Source organism: Myotis daubentonii, chromosome 12 (genome assembly GCF_963259705.1).
Source record: "Myotis daubentonii chromosome 12, mMyoDau2.1, whole genome shotgun sequence".
Taxonomy (NCBI): Eukaryota; Metazoa; Chordata; class Mammalia; order Chiroptera; family Vespertilionidae; genus Myotis; species Myotis daubentonii.
Window position 1 is genome coordinate 53,039,970 of NC_081851.1, and position 16,721 is coordinate 53,056,690.

The 16,721-nt window shown below is 37.6% G+C and overlaps 1 protein-coding gene across 16 annotated transcripts in view; it reads left to right on the forward strand.

Moving 5' to 3' along the window:
* NRXN1 (neurexin 1) overlaps positions 1 to 16,721 on the forward strand; it is a 1,007,877-nt gene that overhangs the window by 970,131 nt on the left and 21,025 nt on the right. For 9 of the 16 annotated variants that reach the window (XM_059659869.1, XM_059659872.1, XM_059659866.1 and 6 more), the window contains one exon: positions 14,081 to 14,168. In XM_059659869.1, the coding sequence (XP_059515852.1) occupies positions 14,081 to 14,168 (88 nt within the window). The remainder of the gene's footprint in view (positions 1 to 14,080; positions 14,169 to 16,721) is intronic. The other 7 variants (XM_059659870.1, XM_059659871.1, XM_059659873.1 and 4 more) reach the window with 1 other exon arrangement.

Here is a 16,721-nt window from a genome sequence, read left to right on the forward strand (position 1 = left end):
AGTGTGGGGGAGAGAATGCTTATGTTGTGTGTGCATTGGTGTGTATGTTGTAAGATGGGTCAAAGTTAAAGCAGGAAAGTGAATTTTAAATAACTCCAGGTTTTGTCAGTAACCAAATGCAGGAGATTAGTGGGGTCCCTTTTGGCCTCATTTTATGTATCATGATGGATAATTTGCCAAAAAAAAATTGCTAGGAAAACTAAAGAATATCCATTCTTAGAAATTCAGGTGTTTTGTTGTTGTTTTGGTGGTGAATGATTTTTTTAAAAATGGACTTCAGTTGTATAGTCCATTTTAGGTTGAAAAGCCTTGTAATTTGAAAAGAATTTGTTAAGAACTATTTATTTTACCAAATAGAGAGCTTTAAAACTTTCCAATGTTAGTGTTCTGTGGACTCTATTTATGGGGGGAATGTGTTTTTAGGAATCACTGATTTTATTGCAATGAATCATGAGTCCACTGTACAGGTTTTGCAATTTAGAAGCATCAAACCATTTAAGAACAATTGAGGTAGTGATGGTTCACATGAGATAAAATTATTTCTTCTGGGTGTATTTCTTGTTGTTGGTGGCGGTGCTGCCATTTTGGAGGACAGGACAGTTTTAATCATTAGAATTACACATTTTAATTTTCTTTCCTGCATTGTAGGCTGGAACCCTTTTCTAAAATCCTCCACAATTCATGACACTGAAAGTTTGCTTTAATGAGCATCCCTAAATAATTACCATGCTTCTTTAACGATATGTCAATTCTGAATGAGGAAATTAATGTGAAAATCAGTAGAAAATGTTTACAGCTCTTTCATAGCGGGAGTGCATCTTTGTGTTTGCAACAATGGTGGAAATAACTACTGTTCAATTTATGTATACAGCTTTCTGTAGAGCGGCCAATCTGGGATTGGCCAGCTAAGAATAGATGATGAATGACTACATCTCCACATTTGCATAGAATATAGATAAATAGGTAGGTAAATAGATACATAGAAAGGAAGGGAGGAAGGGAAAGAAATAATTTTGTGGTTTCTGATTGCAATAAGCTACAGACATTTCCAAACCTTTCAAGACACAATGAATGGCAAACATTGTGTGCCTAGTGATTTGAACCTCTACACAGGAACTCAGTTGAATGCTTGAGAGCTAAGATGAAACTCATACACATTCTTGCAAACCATTGCCATGGCAACATACTTAAAATTTCCAAGGTCTGTCTCCCCCGAGTTTGCACCTGCATTTAGCTTATTGTGAAACAAAAAAAGGCTTTCCAACTTGAAAATGCTTTGGAATGGTTGAGGGTATGTTTTGAAATAAAGTGGGGTTTAAAAGTTGAAAAGCAAAATAGGACATTCAGGGGGAAAGTACATTTGCATTCTTCAAGCGATATTGGCTTTCTTTCCTTTCCTACTTCGCAATATTTTAGGCAAGGGGAAATGTGGATAGTCTACCGATTGTGGATATTAGGATATTTTACCCACTTCAATGGCCAACATGCTGCCTATGGCAGGTTCGATGTAGTTTCATGCCTGTCTTGTAAATTAATAATAAAAGACTAGAATAGCTGAGATTTATTTAGCATTTATTATGCACCAGGAACAGTGCTAAACACTTCATGGATCATGATTTTCTTATGTCTTACAACTACACGGCAGAGATTAGGACTGAATCCTTTCCACTTTTTACAAATGAGAGGTTAAATAAATCATCACCCAAATTCTAACAGCTCCAGTGTTAGACTCAATGCCCGTGCAACCAGCCACTGGGGAGCAGCATCCCATAATACTCCTCAGTGAGAAGGTGGTCTACAAAGCCAGAAGAGGGGCTACCACAGAGAGCATCTCTCCCTCTACTCAGGATACACGGAGTGAATTACCCACCTGGATGAATATAGCTGGACCCCTTGCATGGCAGTATCAGGTTCTACCTATAAGAACAAGCCAATGTTTCCCCAGTGTTTGAGGTAGCAAGGTGGTCAAAGACATGAGGCAGCTACCTTCCTTCTTACATGGTTCATCTCCCTCCCAGCAAACTCAGTGGAGCACCAAAGGAGGCTTGGCTTCTATTTGAGTAGGTCTTGGAAAATAGAATGATGTATTTGGTCTTTTTTATAGAATGTTCAAATATGTTTGTGTGAATTTTAAGTCAGAAAATTGTACTTTCTTTGTGAAGAGAATGTCTGTCTAAAGTTATCAGGTGCCCAGTGCTAGGAATTAACTTTTCACATTGCAAGGAGAGCAAAGTGAGAGCGTCTCTACATACTCTCAATAGCATCTTGTACATGCCAGCTACTGTGCTGGACAATGTTTGTGCCTACCCAGCCTCACGGAATACTCATAATAATCCTGTGAAATAGGTATAAATAAGTTCATTTGTACATAGGAAGAAACCTAGAGAACTTAGGGAATTTGTCCAAAGTCACAGAGCTAATAAGTGGCAGAGCTGGAATTTCTGCCCAGTCTGTCTAGCGCTTCCTTCCATGCTTACTGGTCAAAGAGAGATTTTCTGCTCAGAGACAGCCTTCATGAGTCACACACCCGAAGTTCTCCATGAACTTGGAGGGAGGGAAGATTAGTTCTTTATTGTATTCTTCCTCTGCTTAGCTCCTATTTAAATAAGGTATGCAATAAATGATTGTGAATGAATGAGGGAAGAATCAAACAAAAGATGTACATTTTATGAGTGCATTTTTCCCTGCATTTATTTGTTGGTCTGAATTTGATGACTGGTCTCCGTTAGCCCTTATGTTCTTGTAGTTTATTTGGGAAGGAAATAAAACTTTCATCTTGTAGTTAGATTTTGAAGGAAAACAGTATAAAGGCATCGTTTCCATATCTATAATAATCTATAATAATAAAAGCATAATATGCAAATTGACCAAATGGCCAAACTGCAGAACGACCCCGCCATTGCCCCATGATCGCCCCGCAGAGGGAAGCCCAGGCTACCTGGCCAGTGGCGCTGTGGCAGGTGAGGAGGCCTCCCTTCGTGGGGCTTCTGGACTGCAAGAGGGTGCAGGCCAGGCTGAGGTGACGTCCCTCCCCCCTCCCCCAGTGCACAGATTTCATGCACCAGCCTCTAGTAATCAAATAAAAGTGCTTCTAATTTAAGACTATTTCAATAGAATTCAGGGGAGCCAGGGAGGGTTTGGGGAATGGCATATAAGTAAACCCCAAAATAACAGTCACCTTTATTTTTTTCAGTTCTTTCTAGAAAGCAGGTTATATCTTATTGCTTTCTCAAAGGGCAGAAATGCTTCATAAAAGCAGGCCGACCAGCTTTTCCTTTCCTTCCTTCTAACTTATAATCATTATCTCTTTTCAGTTAAAAAATAATGTCACTTTTTGCTATTTCTCTACCATAAATTTTCAGGAGGTATAACGTGGAAACCAGTTATAAAAGTTTATTGTCACTTATAGAGCTGTTAGAAGGCAGATAAAAATCTTTAAAAAAGTGTGATTTTGCCACAATTCTCATCTCCTATCTTAGGAGTTATGTTCCTGGAAAATAATCTATACTTGCTCACTCTTATTTTGAGATTTAATGAGCTGCTATAAATGAGCAGTTATGACAAAGATACCTATATATAGTGAGCTTAGGATGACTTTAAGAACAAGATTATTTGAAATGATTCTACCAATTCAAGTGTCATGAATAATAGTTCTTCTTTTTTTAATGTGAAGATGAATTCTTCACTCAAATAGTCTTACAATCATAATTATTTTCATAAAATACTTTACTTAAATTACAAATACTTAAAAAATAAGCCAGATTTTAGAATGTGATGACTTTTTCCATTTTTATTGAAGTATAAAATATTAAAATATAAAAAAATTAAACATAAGACATTTTAAGGTGTATTGATGCATATACATATTACAAAATAATTGCCATAGTCAGTGATGATGACACTTTCAATCAACTCTACTGAATTCCTGTGATAGATGTAGTGGGGATGTATAACTGTTCCACAGAAGTATCTATTCTATACAATAAAAGCCTAATATGCAAATTGACTGACTGGTAGAAAGACTGGTTGCTATGACACGCATTGACCTCCAGGGGGCTGACACTCAACTCAGGAGCTGCCCCCTTGTGGTCAGTGTGTTCCCACAGGGGGCAAGCTGCTTAGCCAGAAGCTGGGCTTACAGCTGGCAAGCACAGCAGCGGTAGCACTAAAGAGCAGCGAGCAGGTGGATGGTAAGGAGTGAGGGATCCCTGACTGTGAGAGGGCGCAGTCCGGGCTGAGGGACCTCTGTCCCCCCACCAATGCACAAATTTCGTGCACTGGGCTTATAAAAAATATATATATTTGGCTAAGAGCCCATCCAATCATCCAACGGGTAGCTATGACACACACTGACCACCAAGGGCAGATGCTCAACACAGGAGGTGCCAAGCTGTGGTGACTTGGCTGAGGACACCCCAGAGCCAGAGAGGAGGGAGCTCAATTCCGAGAACCACCCTCTCGAAATCTGGGACCCCTGAGGGGGTGTTAGAGAGTCAGTTTCGGCCCGATCCACTCAGGCCAGGCTGAGGGAACTCACCTGCCGGAGGGACCCTGCTCACTCCACAGATGCCCTTGCACCTCCCCAGGTGCGGCTGGCCAGGGAGGGATCACGAGAGGTTGGCTCCAAGGCATGTCCAGCCCATCTTGCCACCTTCTAATTAATTTTCTTTCAATGTGAATGAATCTGTGCACTGGGGCACTAGTATGAAATAAGATAAAACAAGCACCTAAGCAAGTTCCCAACCTTTTAAATTCAAACATAATTTGAACAGGCACATACGTCCACTGTTCTAGTGCACTGAAACATATTGCTCAGTGTCTTTTAAGGATTAATTAGTGTACTTTTAATCCATATGGAGGACACAACCATAGGTAATGTCCTGTTATAAACAAATACAGCGCAATAAGGACATTGCCCTTCATGGATCACTCTTGGACAGTCTCTTCTCCCTTCAGCTCCTCCCCGTTTCTCTCCTTAATAATTAGTGTTTGCTAAGTGATCTGTTTATCTAGATATAGGACATGAATTAGAAGTAAACTTTGGGTGCAGAGATAAACCAGGTTTGCCACATCTTCTGAGTCCCAGGAAAATGAATAGGAAGGAGAATTTAGCAAGAGCTCCAGTATCCCTGCATCTGTGCAATAGCTCTAGAGGAGGTCTGACTGGAGAATAGGGACCCACTGTTCCAGGCATGGGTTGGCACTACCTATCTTGTATGTATGCCCAAAATTAGCATTGCCAAAGTAAATCCTATCCTGGTATAACAGGGATCAGCCCCAGAATAGCAGTATTTGCATAAGAGACTATGTAGTTGGTGTGAGAAATATAGATCCTCTTCAACTGAGGGGACAAGAGGATTTCAGGTCATCAAAACAAAATTTATTCAGTGAAGTAGATATTTGGCAGCTCTCTTAAGGAACTACCTGGAAATGCTTTTTATACTGCCATGCAAGGAACAAAAGTAATTCCTTATTGGTTAAAATGATAACTTACACAAATGCTGCATTATGGGAACTTTCATATATTATGTTTCACATATACAAATGATTTATATATACATTATATATTTGCTTATATAGTATATACAAGAGACCCTGGTGCACAAAATTTGTGCACTCGAGTGTGTGTGGGGTGTCCCTAAGCCTAAATTGCAAGAGGGCACAAGTCAGGCCAAGGGACCCCACCGATGCACGATCAGGGACAGGGAGGGATGCGAGAGCTTGGCCAGCCAGGGAGGGACCATCGGAGGGCTCCAGGGTATGTCTGGCCCATCTCGCTCAGTACTGATTGGCCAGACCCCAGCAGCAAGCTAACCTACCAATCAGAGTGTCTTCCCCCTGGTGGTCAGTGCACATCATAGCAAGCGGTTGAGCAGCCTTAGCATATTATGCTTTGATTGGATGAATGGCCAACCGGACACTTAGCATAGTAGGCTTTTATTATATAAGATATTTACATGTATAGTATCTATACTCACTTGTAATATTGAGAACACAGAAACCAGTCCAAGATGATGCATATTGCTCATGAGGTTCAGACTGAGAGTTCATATCTGAACTTGTATATATTTTCCATTGTTGAGCAGCATACTACAAATTAAACTGAAGTGTTTCAACACTACATTTCAAATATGTGTGAATGAACCAGAATATGCACCATAAGGATTGAAGTAGACAGATATGGAAGCATGAAGCTTCTGTTTAACTATAGCCAGCAAAGATTAGATCTTAGTGTATGAATGACATAACATTGCAGCATCTGAGTGAGATAACATTTGTTCTAAATCACTGCTTGATAGAAACACTCAGGTGTTGTGCAGATATTGACTCACTGGGGGAGCTCAGCATGCAACCTTGCATATATTCAAGTCATGGATCAAAATCCCAAAATCAAGCTTCTCTTAACTAAGTCATCATCATTTCCAACTATATCTTTGTTTCTTGCTGTTCCATGCTCCAAGCATTGTGTGCAATAGAAGTTCTCATATATCCCCACATTAAAGCTCTAGTAAATATTTAAAAAGACATTGGTTATGATATTTCCCAGGAAGAAATAAATGTGGATAACTAGGAGTCTATGGCTCTTTCTATACCTTTGATTTTGCACCTCTAAACTCTAGGACCATCATGTAAATGAGATTGCCCTGATCAATGAATGCATTTCTAGAGTGTATCTGGAGAAACAACCAGTATTTAGTAATAAATAGTCACTTTCATTTATTTATTCTCAAGATGTGCTAAGAGATAATTTGACAAAACCTTAATGATGGTTATGTGAGAGAGACAAAGATAAATAGCTCATTAGTACTTAGGTTGTGTTATCAGTAGTTAATAAGAGAGACCTGCAAAGTTGGAAGGATTTTCATCAGTGGATTAATGAGAAGAGAGACAGGGAGTTCATTGAGTTAATTTTGTAGCCAGCATGGGCTGCAATGTTCTAAGTAGAAGGGGGGAAAAAAGTAGCAGAAAATTCAGAAATTTACATTTTACTTCTGTCCCCAAGAATTTATTTGTGTATTTATGTGCAGAGCTGAGAGGTGAAGTGTTTAAAGGTCTTTAAAAAATAAGCTAAGAAAAGATTACCACCAGTAAATAAAAATGTTCTGGGTTTACACCATTTCAAAGTATCTGCAGTTAGTATTTGAATTTTGTTTTAAAATTTTGAACTCCAGCCTTCATTATATTCCCTTTGTAGTGTAACGTGTACACCATATCAAGTGAAGCAGTAGCTGTTTATGTGTGTCTGCTTGTATGTGCTTTCTTCATGGGAATTTTTGTGGTCATTTATTAAAATCCAGTACTCTTTTGCCACCTTTTTAACTTATTTTAAATTCATTTCATAATGTACCTTTATAAACCACATCAACCTTTAGAAGACAAATGATTTTGGATGGATGGATGGATATATGATTGGGTGATAAATGAATGGACAGAAGTCACCTGGAATTAGAGACAATTACATTCTACTAGACGTCTGGATAATCTCATAACTTTGCCATTCATTTGCAGAATAATGTGGTCAAACATAAATACTTAAATTTTTAGCTTCAGTTTCCTAATATGTAAAATGAAGATCTCTGAGGTCTGGCTCAGTACAAGAAGATCTTTGACTGGCTAAAATATGATTCCATTCTGTTACGTGTTAAATGCCACATTAAAAAAAAGCTTGAAATTTGGAGGCATGTTAGTTGAAACTATCCATCATTGGCATTTTACAATTTTGAAATCTGTTTTTGGCCTCATAATGAACAAGGATTTTCAGTTCAACCTGTGTGACTAATTAGTCTTTTCAGTCACCATACTTGGACCAGAGAAATTCATATTGACACAGCCAGAAGCCTAGATTTGCACTGCAAACATCTGTCAGTATTTATTTCATTTGGAAATGGCCAAACCCATTTCAGGAGGTGCTTTGTCTATAACCAAGACAAATAGAGAGGGAACACATCTCATCACATGCATATTCTAGTTTCCCTTTCAGCACCTCCACTCTACTCCCAACAGTCTTTGGAGGTCTTACACCCCAAATTCTAATTAGTGAGAATCCAGAAGGATAGATTTTTCCAGTGGCTTTGCAAAAATTTAAACTTCACTTTAACTTTTATTTTTTGCCAGCTATTCTACATTGCTTTGGCTAAAAATTGAAATACAGTATGAGCATAGAGGTTATCATTAGCTTAAAGAAATAGTATAAGTGATATACTGTATTTTTAAAACATAAACTTGATTTGAACTTTCCTGACACCAAATTTCTACTTTGCCGGTATATTATTTTTATAAATATTGCTAAAATATGTTCTTTTTTGATTTATCAGGAATCCAGTTCTTTTGTTTTTCCCATACTTTTCTTTAAATTAATGTATCTGTGGCATTATTGGTGCATTCCTATCTTTCCCTTTGGGTTTTGCCTGTTAGGATGGCCAGTATCAAATGGGTATCAAAATGCATGTTGGAATGAGTAGATGTCGTGATCTCTTTACCATGGTGGAGTTCTTTTTATCCAACCCACGTTCACTATTCTGGAACCATTACATACATTTTAAGCAGCCAAGGAAATCTTGAAGAAAATTGAATGGCTTTCAAGCCTGTCTTTTCCCCAAGCAGACAGCTGATTTATGGTCACTTTTTGTAATAACCTAAGGCATCAGTTGGGGGAAAAAACACATTAAAGAAATGTGAAAGCTGGCTGTTTTCAGGGATATTTAAGCTTTTCCCTAAATATTCATGAATGCCAATGTTCAAACATTTGAATGGAGTAAATGAGTGTACAAAAGGGTTTATTTTTTGAGCAGGTACTTAACTACAACACACAGGATAATAGCGCCTCCACCTATGTTCTGAACAAACACATTATTGGTGAATATTTAATGAAGTAATAGATATGGGAGCACTGTTATATTTCAAGAAAACAATATGCTATTTGAATTGAATTGATTGTTATTTGTATTAATGAGTGATTTGTTCCCATGCTTTAGAATAGAGTGGGCACAGTAAGTTATTTGCAGGTATGAACCATAATTTGTACCTTGCTAGGTAATGACCACATTTTTGCCCATCAGAAAATGCTGCGCATAGATGAGCTGTTTTATATTTGACGGTGACTAATTGATCCTCATTTTCTTTGTTATTCATGTACTGGAGCTAAAATTCATCCTTCTCAAAGTGGGTATCAGTTTATTATTTTTATTTTAATTAGATTATGGAGCCATGTGATTGATGGTTTTATGTGGCATCTACTACTCAGAAAAAAAAAAAAAAGAACAATTGATAAATAAGAACCAAAAGCTTCAATGAGACAATGGAAACTACCACAGGGTCTCTATCTGCATATTCCTTTGCACTTTTAATAGCATTGTTGATTAACTAAAATTATCAATTTGATAAGTTTCTTTATTGAATTGATTTGATCAAATTGGTCCACTGTTTGGAACTTGAACTTGTATACGTTTATTATAATTGCATTTTTTGAGGGGGTTCAGTTTTTCCTCTAGATCAAACTTGTGACTTTCCATACCTCCTAGAAATGTCTTGGCTCGTAGATCATCTATGTAGTGGGTCAGACCTACCTTGGGGAATTTGTAGCACTAATTCTGAATCCTGGCACCTTTTTCTCAGGGAAACACACCTAACAATAAATGTTTTCTGGAAAGACTGTCAGATTCAGTCCTGTAAGGCAGACATAATGCGCTCTCTCCCCCAGAGCAGCTTCATATAAACAAAAGTATCATCAAGAACAAGTGTCCATCAATTAGCCAAACGTCACATTTCAGCTAGCATCATCTCTACCCATCAGTTTTCACAATCAATTCAGTCTAGATGTCATTCACAGCAGTGAACGATTAGGCTAAATAATATTATGTAAGTAAGCACCATTGCTTCAGAAAATATTTATTTTTCTTTTTTTTGGATGTATAGCCAAATAGACTATTTCTGTTTAGAAACAGATTAAATAGAAGTTTTAGAGCAAATCAAGTATTTCTTTGTGGGCACCACATTTATAATGGGCGTCCTTTCTACAGTTGGATTGTAGGTGTGTTCATAGGAATATATCAATCTTCAGAGAAGTCATTTAGCATGAGGAAAAAGTCGAAGAGTGTTGTTGTTATCAGAAATATAATATTTCAGACTAAGTTTATGTATCTGCTTATCATATCTTTTTACCACACTGATACCCAATTGTGCTATATTTTAAAAAGTGATAGCAAGTGAATGTGCAGCAAATTTCACCATTAAAGGGGGGAAGGGAAAGACTCATAAGTGAGAAAAAAAGAGTAATCTACATCTACTTTCTAACCTACTAAATGATCTCTTTCTAATAATCCTGGACATTAAATATATTGGTCTGTTTCTCTAAAAATTATTTATCAATTACAGTTGATATACAACATTATTAGTTCAGATATACAACATAGTGATTGGACATTTATATACTTATGAAGTGATCACCCCAATAAATCTAGTATACCCATCTGACTGGCCTAACTTCTTACTCTACATTAAGAACATCCTTTCTGCCCCATCCTGATTACATTTTTCTAGCCTATAACGTATTGGTGTTTATCCATTGAATATAATGAATTAAGTTTCAGTGTCTTTATTTCTTGAATTCTGCCCTGGTCATTTTTTCCTTACAGGTAGGGAGACCTCAGTATTTTTACTAGATTCTGGGCAAGAACAGATGCCATGTGAATGTTCAGACCACTCTGAATTGGGGAAGGTCAGCATGGCACTTTGGCCTCTGAATGGTTAAATGGATAGTTATGTAAAGCTAATGTTTTTGCTTGATCACTATTCTGTCTCTTTCAGCAGGTAGTCTCTTCTCTGAAAAAGGTTATAGGCCTCAGCAAAGAGTATACTAAAGAATAGAACTGATTGATGTGATATATTTGACTTTCTTTCTACCACTCTCAACAGCATGCCATAGAGAGACAGTTCTAAACACAATGAATTAAATTTAAATTACACAGCTTTGGCTAGGAAATTGTTAACTCAGCCTCCAAAATAAAATTTAATTTTTTTTCCCTACATTTGAGCCACTTCCTCATTTTTTCATACAGTGATGATTGCTGCAATGCCTCTACTGACTTAAAAACTTTTATTCACAATACTGTTACTTTTTAAAAGACCGTGCCGGGTTTTAATTTTTGAAGAAAAACATGAAAAACAAGAATGTATATTCATTATACCAGGAAAAGTACATTAAAATCTAAATTATAGTTTTACAATAAGGGCATATTTGCACAGCTTGTTTTCTACTTGAAAGGTCTATAGAAGGTACTATTTAATGGATGACATGTTTTGTTATTTTAGGTACTATATTTTGTGAAAGATAACACTGAGAACATTCTAACACTTTCTGTTTGCTATTAAATTGTCCCAAAGGCTGTTGAATGTAGAAAATAGGTCAACTTTTAAAACAGAATTTAACTTGTGTAGCTAAATAATTTAGTCTGCATCAATCACTATCCATGGAGTCACACATTTTCAGTCCATGAATTTCTTTTAAGAAGCAGCCTTTATTATGCATACTTGATGTTTGACTTCTAATTCAGAATTTGAACCTAGACAGTAAAAGAGGGAAGCTTAGCTCAACAAAGTACCAATATAGCCGCTGTATTTTGGTTACATATTAACATGAGATCTTACATGTACAATTCACACATACATCTTCCAGTTTAATATCTAAAATTATATTATTTATAAATATAGCACAAAAATCTATTTGGTTCTACATTTGTGAAATATAGCAATATTGATAATATTGCCACTTTTTATGAACATTACAATGTGGTCCTATTTTAGGTCTTTGTGTACTAATTTAATTCTTACAACAATAGGAACTATTATGTTGTCCAGTTTTTCAGGTGAGAACAACAAAATGCAGGATAGTTTATAAACTTCTAAATCAGAGTTTCCCAGCTTCTGCACTATTGGCATTTTGGGAGGACTGTCACGTGCCTCTTAGGATATTCAGCAGCATTCCTGGTTTCTACCTCTGAGATGCCAATGACAGCTGACACCCTCCACCCCAGTTGTGTCAATATGTAATGTCTCCAGACATTGCCGAATGTCCCACAGGAGGCGGAGGGGAAAGGGGCAACATCACTGCTGGGGTGAGAAGCAGGAGATTAAAGAATTTACTCACATCCTCCCATCAAGAACAAAACAACAACTGCAACCCTACTCTGATTGCATTAATGTAGTTAGCATTCCTCAAGGAACATGAGAAATACTCTTGTAACCCTGAAATTAATTTTAGAGAGTATCCACTGTGGTTTAGGAAAAGTATCTTTGTATTTGAAATTAGCTCCATAAAAAGCAAGTGATCTGCTCTGGGGCAAATGGGAACAATTGGCCTGCAAGACCTCATCCAATAACTTGTTATCAAGCCAGTTTGGATGTTAGCCTGCTGGACGTGCTTGTGCCAAAAAGAGGATTTTTTTTCCCCCCTTTAAAGCTCACTTTAATGAAAGATACCTGTGTAAGGATCACACCAATTGCTGGTAGTTATCACTAACATGAACAGTTACAATTCAAAACTGATATTTTGAACTTCGTCTTTTAAAATAACAGCGGCAAAATGAATGAATCCAGTCTCCTAATTGTCTCAGAAGAATTGAGAGCAGAATAATATGAAGCCATCTCACGATGCTATTTAAATGCTTGCGTTTAATTAAAGTTATATTAAAGAAGAATTAGCATCTGAACAAATTCTTTATTCTTAAAGCTCCTGCACTTAAAAGATTTTTAAGCCTAATATTTTGTCACAAAAGTGCATCATCCCTCGTCTCCATTTTTCAAAATGGCACAATTTTCTTGACATTTATGTATGCTTTAATCTTGGACTGTATTAATTGCTGCTTTAATGAAAGCAAGTCATATTACATTTTGGCTTTTTAAAAAATTGTAAGATTTATATTTTTAAATTTTTAATAAGTTGTAACTGATATAACATATTAGTTTCAGGTATACAACATAATGATCACCACAATAAGTCCAGTTAACATGCTTCACTATACATAGCTACAGCCTAGGTTAATTCCACTTTTAAATAAGGATTTCATTAATATTGCAGTTCTGAGTATTGTCTAAACAATTATAATCTCCTTAATCCTTAGCCGATGTAATGAGGTATTTTTCTTCTTGTACCTTGCATTCTCTCTGTGCTGCCATTAGCCAGATCTGATGCAAACCTCACAGTCTCCATGCAGTAACTGTGCTGTTTACTGCTGCTTGTAAGTGGCAGTAAAGATCAACCTCTAGTGCTTGTAAATGAGCTGATTATGTGACTAACTGCTAGGATTTACACACTCTGCTTTTTATTACAGTGAGTGTTGTCTTTTTTTGCTGTAAGTGCAACGAAGCAACAGGAATGTCACAAAGACAATCGACACCTCTTTCCTACTTACTGTAAAATACCACCCCCTCACCCAAATATGATTTTCACTTATCATGACACCTTAATGATAAAAAAGACAATGGGGACGTGATACCTGCTACCAAATTGTAACAAAAACAAATATTCAGTATAAAATCTAAACACATTTTTTAAATACCTTAAGTAGATTGTGTTTGCTTCCTTTTTCACACCAGTGAAATCTATCCTGTTTCCTAGTAAGGACAAGCTCTAGCTCAAAGATTCATCAAACTCTACCTGGTCATGAATGTAAAAGGTTATAGCTATTCTGCTTTTAGGAAGCCAAGTACAAGTATAGCATCAAACCTACTGATGCATACATTGTGGCACTCCAGGGCTGCCATAAACTCCAAATCATGTTTCTGTCAGGCTGCTTTAAACCTGGATGCTACTGTGTGCAGCTTCTCCGTGCTGTTGAATGGGTGGATGTCTTCCTGTAAAATAAGCTATAACTGTGTTTTCACACGCAACTTCCATGAGAGATCTAGAGTAAGTTGAAAAAAAATGAAAGCCCTGTGTCTTTGGGAAGGGAACTAGGTACTGAATTTGGTTTCTCAATGTATCAGGTAAACACACACGTATTTCACTTGTCAATGAGACAAAGATGAGAAGCTCTGTTGGGATCCTTTAAAGTAATCGATTGAATGTGCTTTTTTTTTACAGACCACAGATGACATCCTTGTGGCCTCAGCAGAGTGTCCCAGCGATGACGAGGACATTGACCCCTGTGAGCCGAGCTCAGGTGGGTTAGGTTAGTCGAATTTTTTTCTTACTTTCTTTGCTTACTCTAAATCTTCGTTGCATGCTATAGTTCTTAGAAAAACCTTGCATTTATATCTAAACATCCATCCTATTACACAATGCCTTGTTGAGAGATACGGGTTATTGCTTTTACATGTTTACTGGAAAAGAATTAAAAACAAAACCCACCAAGATTGTGTATTTCAGAAAGAGCAGTGGGGATAGCACACAAGGCTGCTACTTTACTGTTCACATTCCCTTAACTCACAGCGTAATTTTTGTTGTATAACGTTGTCATGGGCTTTCCTTTGGTCACCTATAGCAAAATTGTCAGCTATAAAATTGCAGTGCATTGTGGAAAATTGTTTGACCTTTCTACTGACAAAAAGTACCCACCACTCACTCTACCAGCAAATTATCTTAAGCGAAATATTTCTGAATTTCAAAACTGAGACTATTATGGCAGTGGTAAAACAAACAGCAGGTACAGTCTTTGCTGTATGTAATAGAGAGCATTGGAGTCTTGCCATGTCACCGTAAAATTCAAGCTGGTGCATTTTAACTCAAGCCGATGCAGAATTTCTCCCCCTCCTCTGTGATAGGGTGTAGCTGACCAACACAAACCCTGTTTCCATCCATCCCTGTACCCTTTCCTCTCCTTTTTATTAGCTGTGGGCCCAGAAAATTAGTCCCAGCCTGGATTTTATGTCAGATATTCATAATACCAACAACAGGGGCCTTTCCAGCGTTTCTTAAAATTCAGTCATTGTCTTGTTTAGGTTACCAAAAGGAGTGAGGCAGATCTGGGCTAACCACTATTAGCTAACTCATCATCTATGTCACCTAGAAAGAACCCCAGAAAAACGTCACGTCACAATACAACAACTCAATTGCCTTGTTATGAAGAATATCATTTTGAAGTAAATCTACTCGTTCTGATATTTGAATTTTTGCAAGGTGGTTCAGGATGCATGTCTTGCCTTTCCTTTTGAACATCACTACCTCCCATTGATTTTAGCTTCGGACTCTAAGCTCTTAGAAAAGCTACTGACAGCCAGTGAGGAACAGAAGGTTTGGGAGAGCCAGTCTTGTGTGTTCTTGTCCTCCCTCCTCTACTTGAACCCCACCATCAAAATGCTCAGCCTGCAGAATCATCTTTCATGTACAGTGATTAGCATTCTGATGAGCATCCATTCCATTCCTCCAGTGTATTGCTCTTTGTAACCATCCTGTTTGGGTTATCGGGACAGCGTCCCTTTGTGATCCCTTCCTGGGCCCTTTGCCAAGATCCTGCCTTTGTTTTCATTTGTATTCTCTATTTCTATATATCATATAACAAAGAAAGAAGTTGCTTTTTAAATATATTACATCAGTCCCATCTTTTTTCTCTCCCTCCCTCAGATTTCGTGTTTCCCCATTTCTCCTATTCTCACATGCCCAACCAGGACATTCTCTTTGTATCTGATCTTCTCTGAGATCTTCCAGCATAGGTTGTTCATCAAACAAAGTTGGGTGTTTGGTTGTGTTCATATTTGTTTTCCCGATTCACATTTTCTAGAGAGCAGTTCATTTTTTTCAGCATGTTCCACTGTATTAATAAAGCACTGAAAACAGTTCAAGTTCCTACTAATTACACTGCTTGCTGCATTTCCTTCCTCTGTCCTGACTCTTTTTGCCAAGTGAGTAGAGTCTATCAACCTCTTATATGGAGTCCTCACCTTGGGTATCTAGTAAACTTCATGTGAGAACTCTAATTGCATTTAAAATTGTCACATTTTTTCTTCTTCTTGAGCACAGGTACATGACCAAAATCTTCTAGCTTTTGTTTATAGGTCATACTAACCATTCCTTATAGACTCGGTTATTGTCTCTTTCTCCAGGATTGAGGGTTTCGGAGGGCGGGGAGGAGGAGAGAAAGAGAGATTATGCTTTTGTCATCCTCCTGTCTTTTTATTCACGTGAGTTCTGTCAGTTGTGTTCAACAGTCTAGCACAACAGAAAATGGGAAGCAGCTTGCTAATAGCCATACGCCAGATAATCTTTCTGCCCTTGTTTTCTTTATCACACTTCACACTATGTGAAAGGATCTTGTTTATCTGTGTATTACCTGTTCATGAATGCATAGCTTGCATCCCCCCATAAGTAGGGCAGCTCCATGAAGCAGAAACCCTGTTTGCCTTGCTCCATGCATGGATCTGTTGTGTAAATTTTGTTCAAATGCAACAAAGGCTCTTGTCAGGTATACAAAACCAACAGCTACTGCCTCTATCTGATGACACCTACTTCAAGACTCTTGTACCAAGCTTAGTTTAACTTTTCATCCTCTTCCTCGGTGTTTTTTCTCCCCGTACTCTCCCATTTTCAATTCATCAGTTCCTCTTAGGCTTAAACTCCAAATGTGGTTGCTTCAGTGGGATCATTTGCCTTAGACTTTTCTTGTGACCTTACCTGTCCTTGAAAGTGTCTCCATAGTATATTCCATGAGTGCTTTCTCTTTCTATATTACATTTTGTAAGAGAGATCTCTTTTCTACTTGACTTGTTCTGTCCAATTCCCAATGACT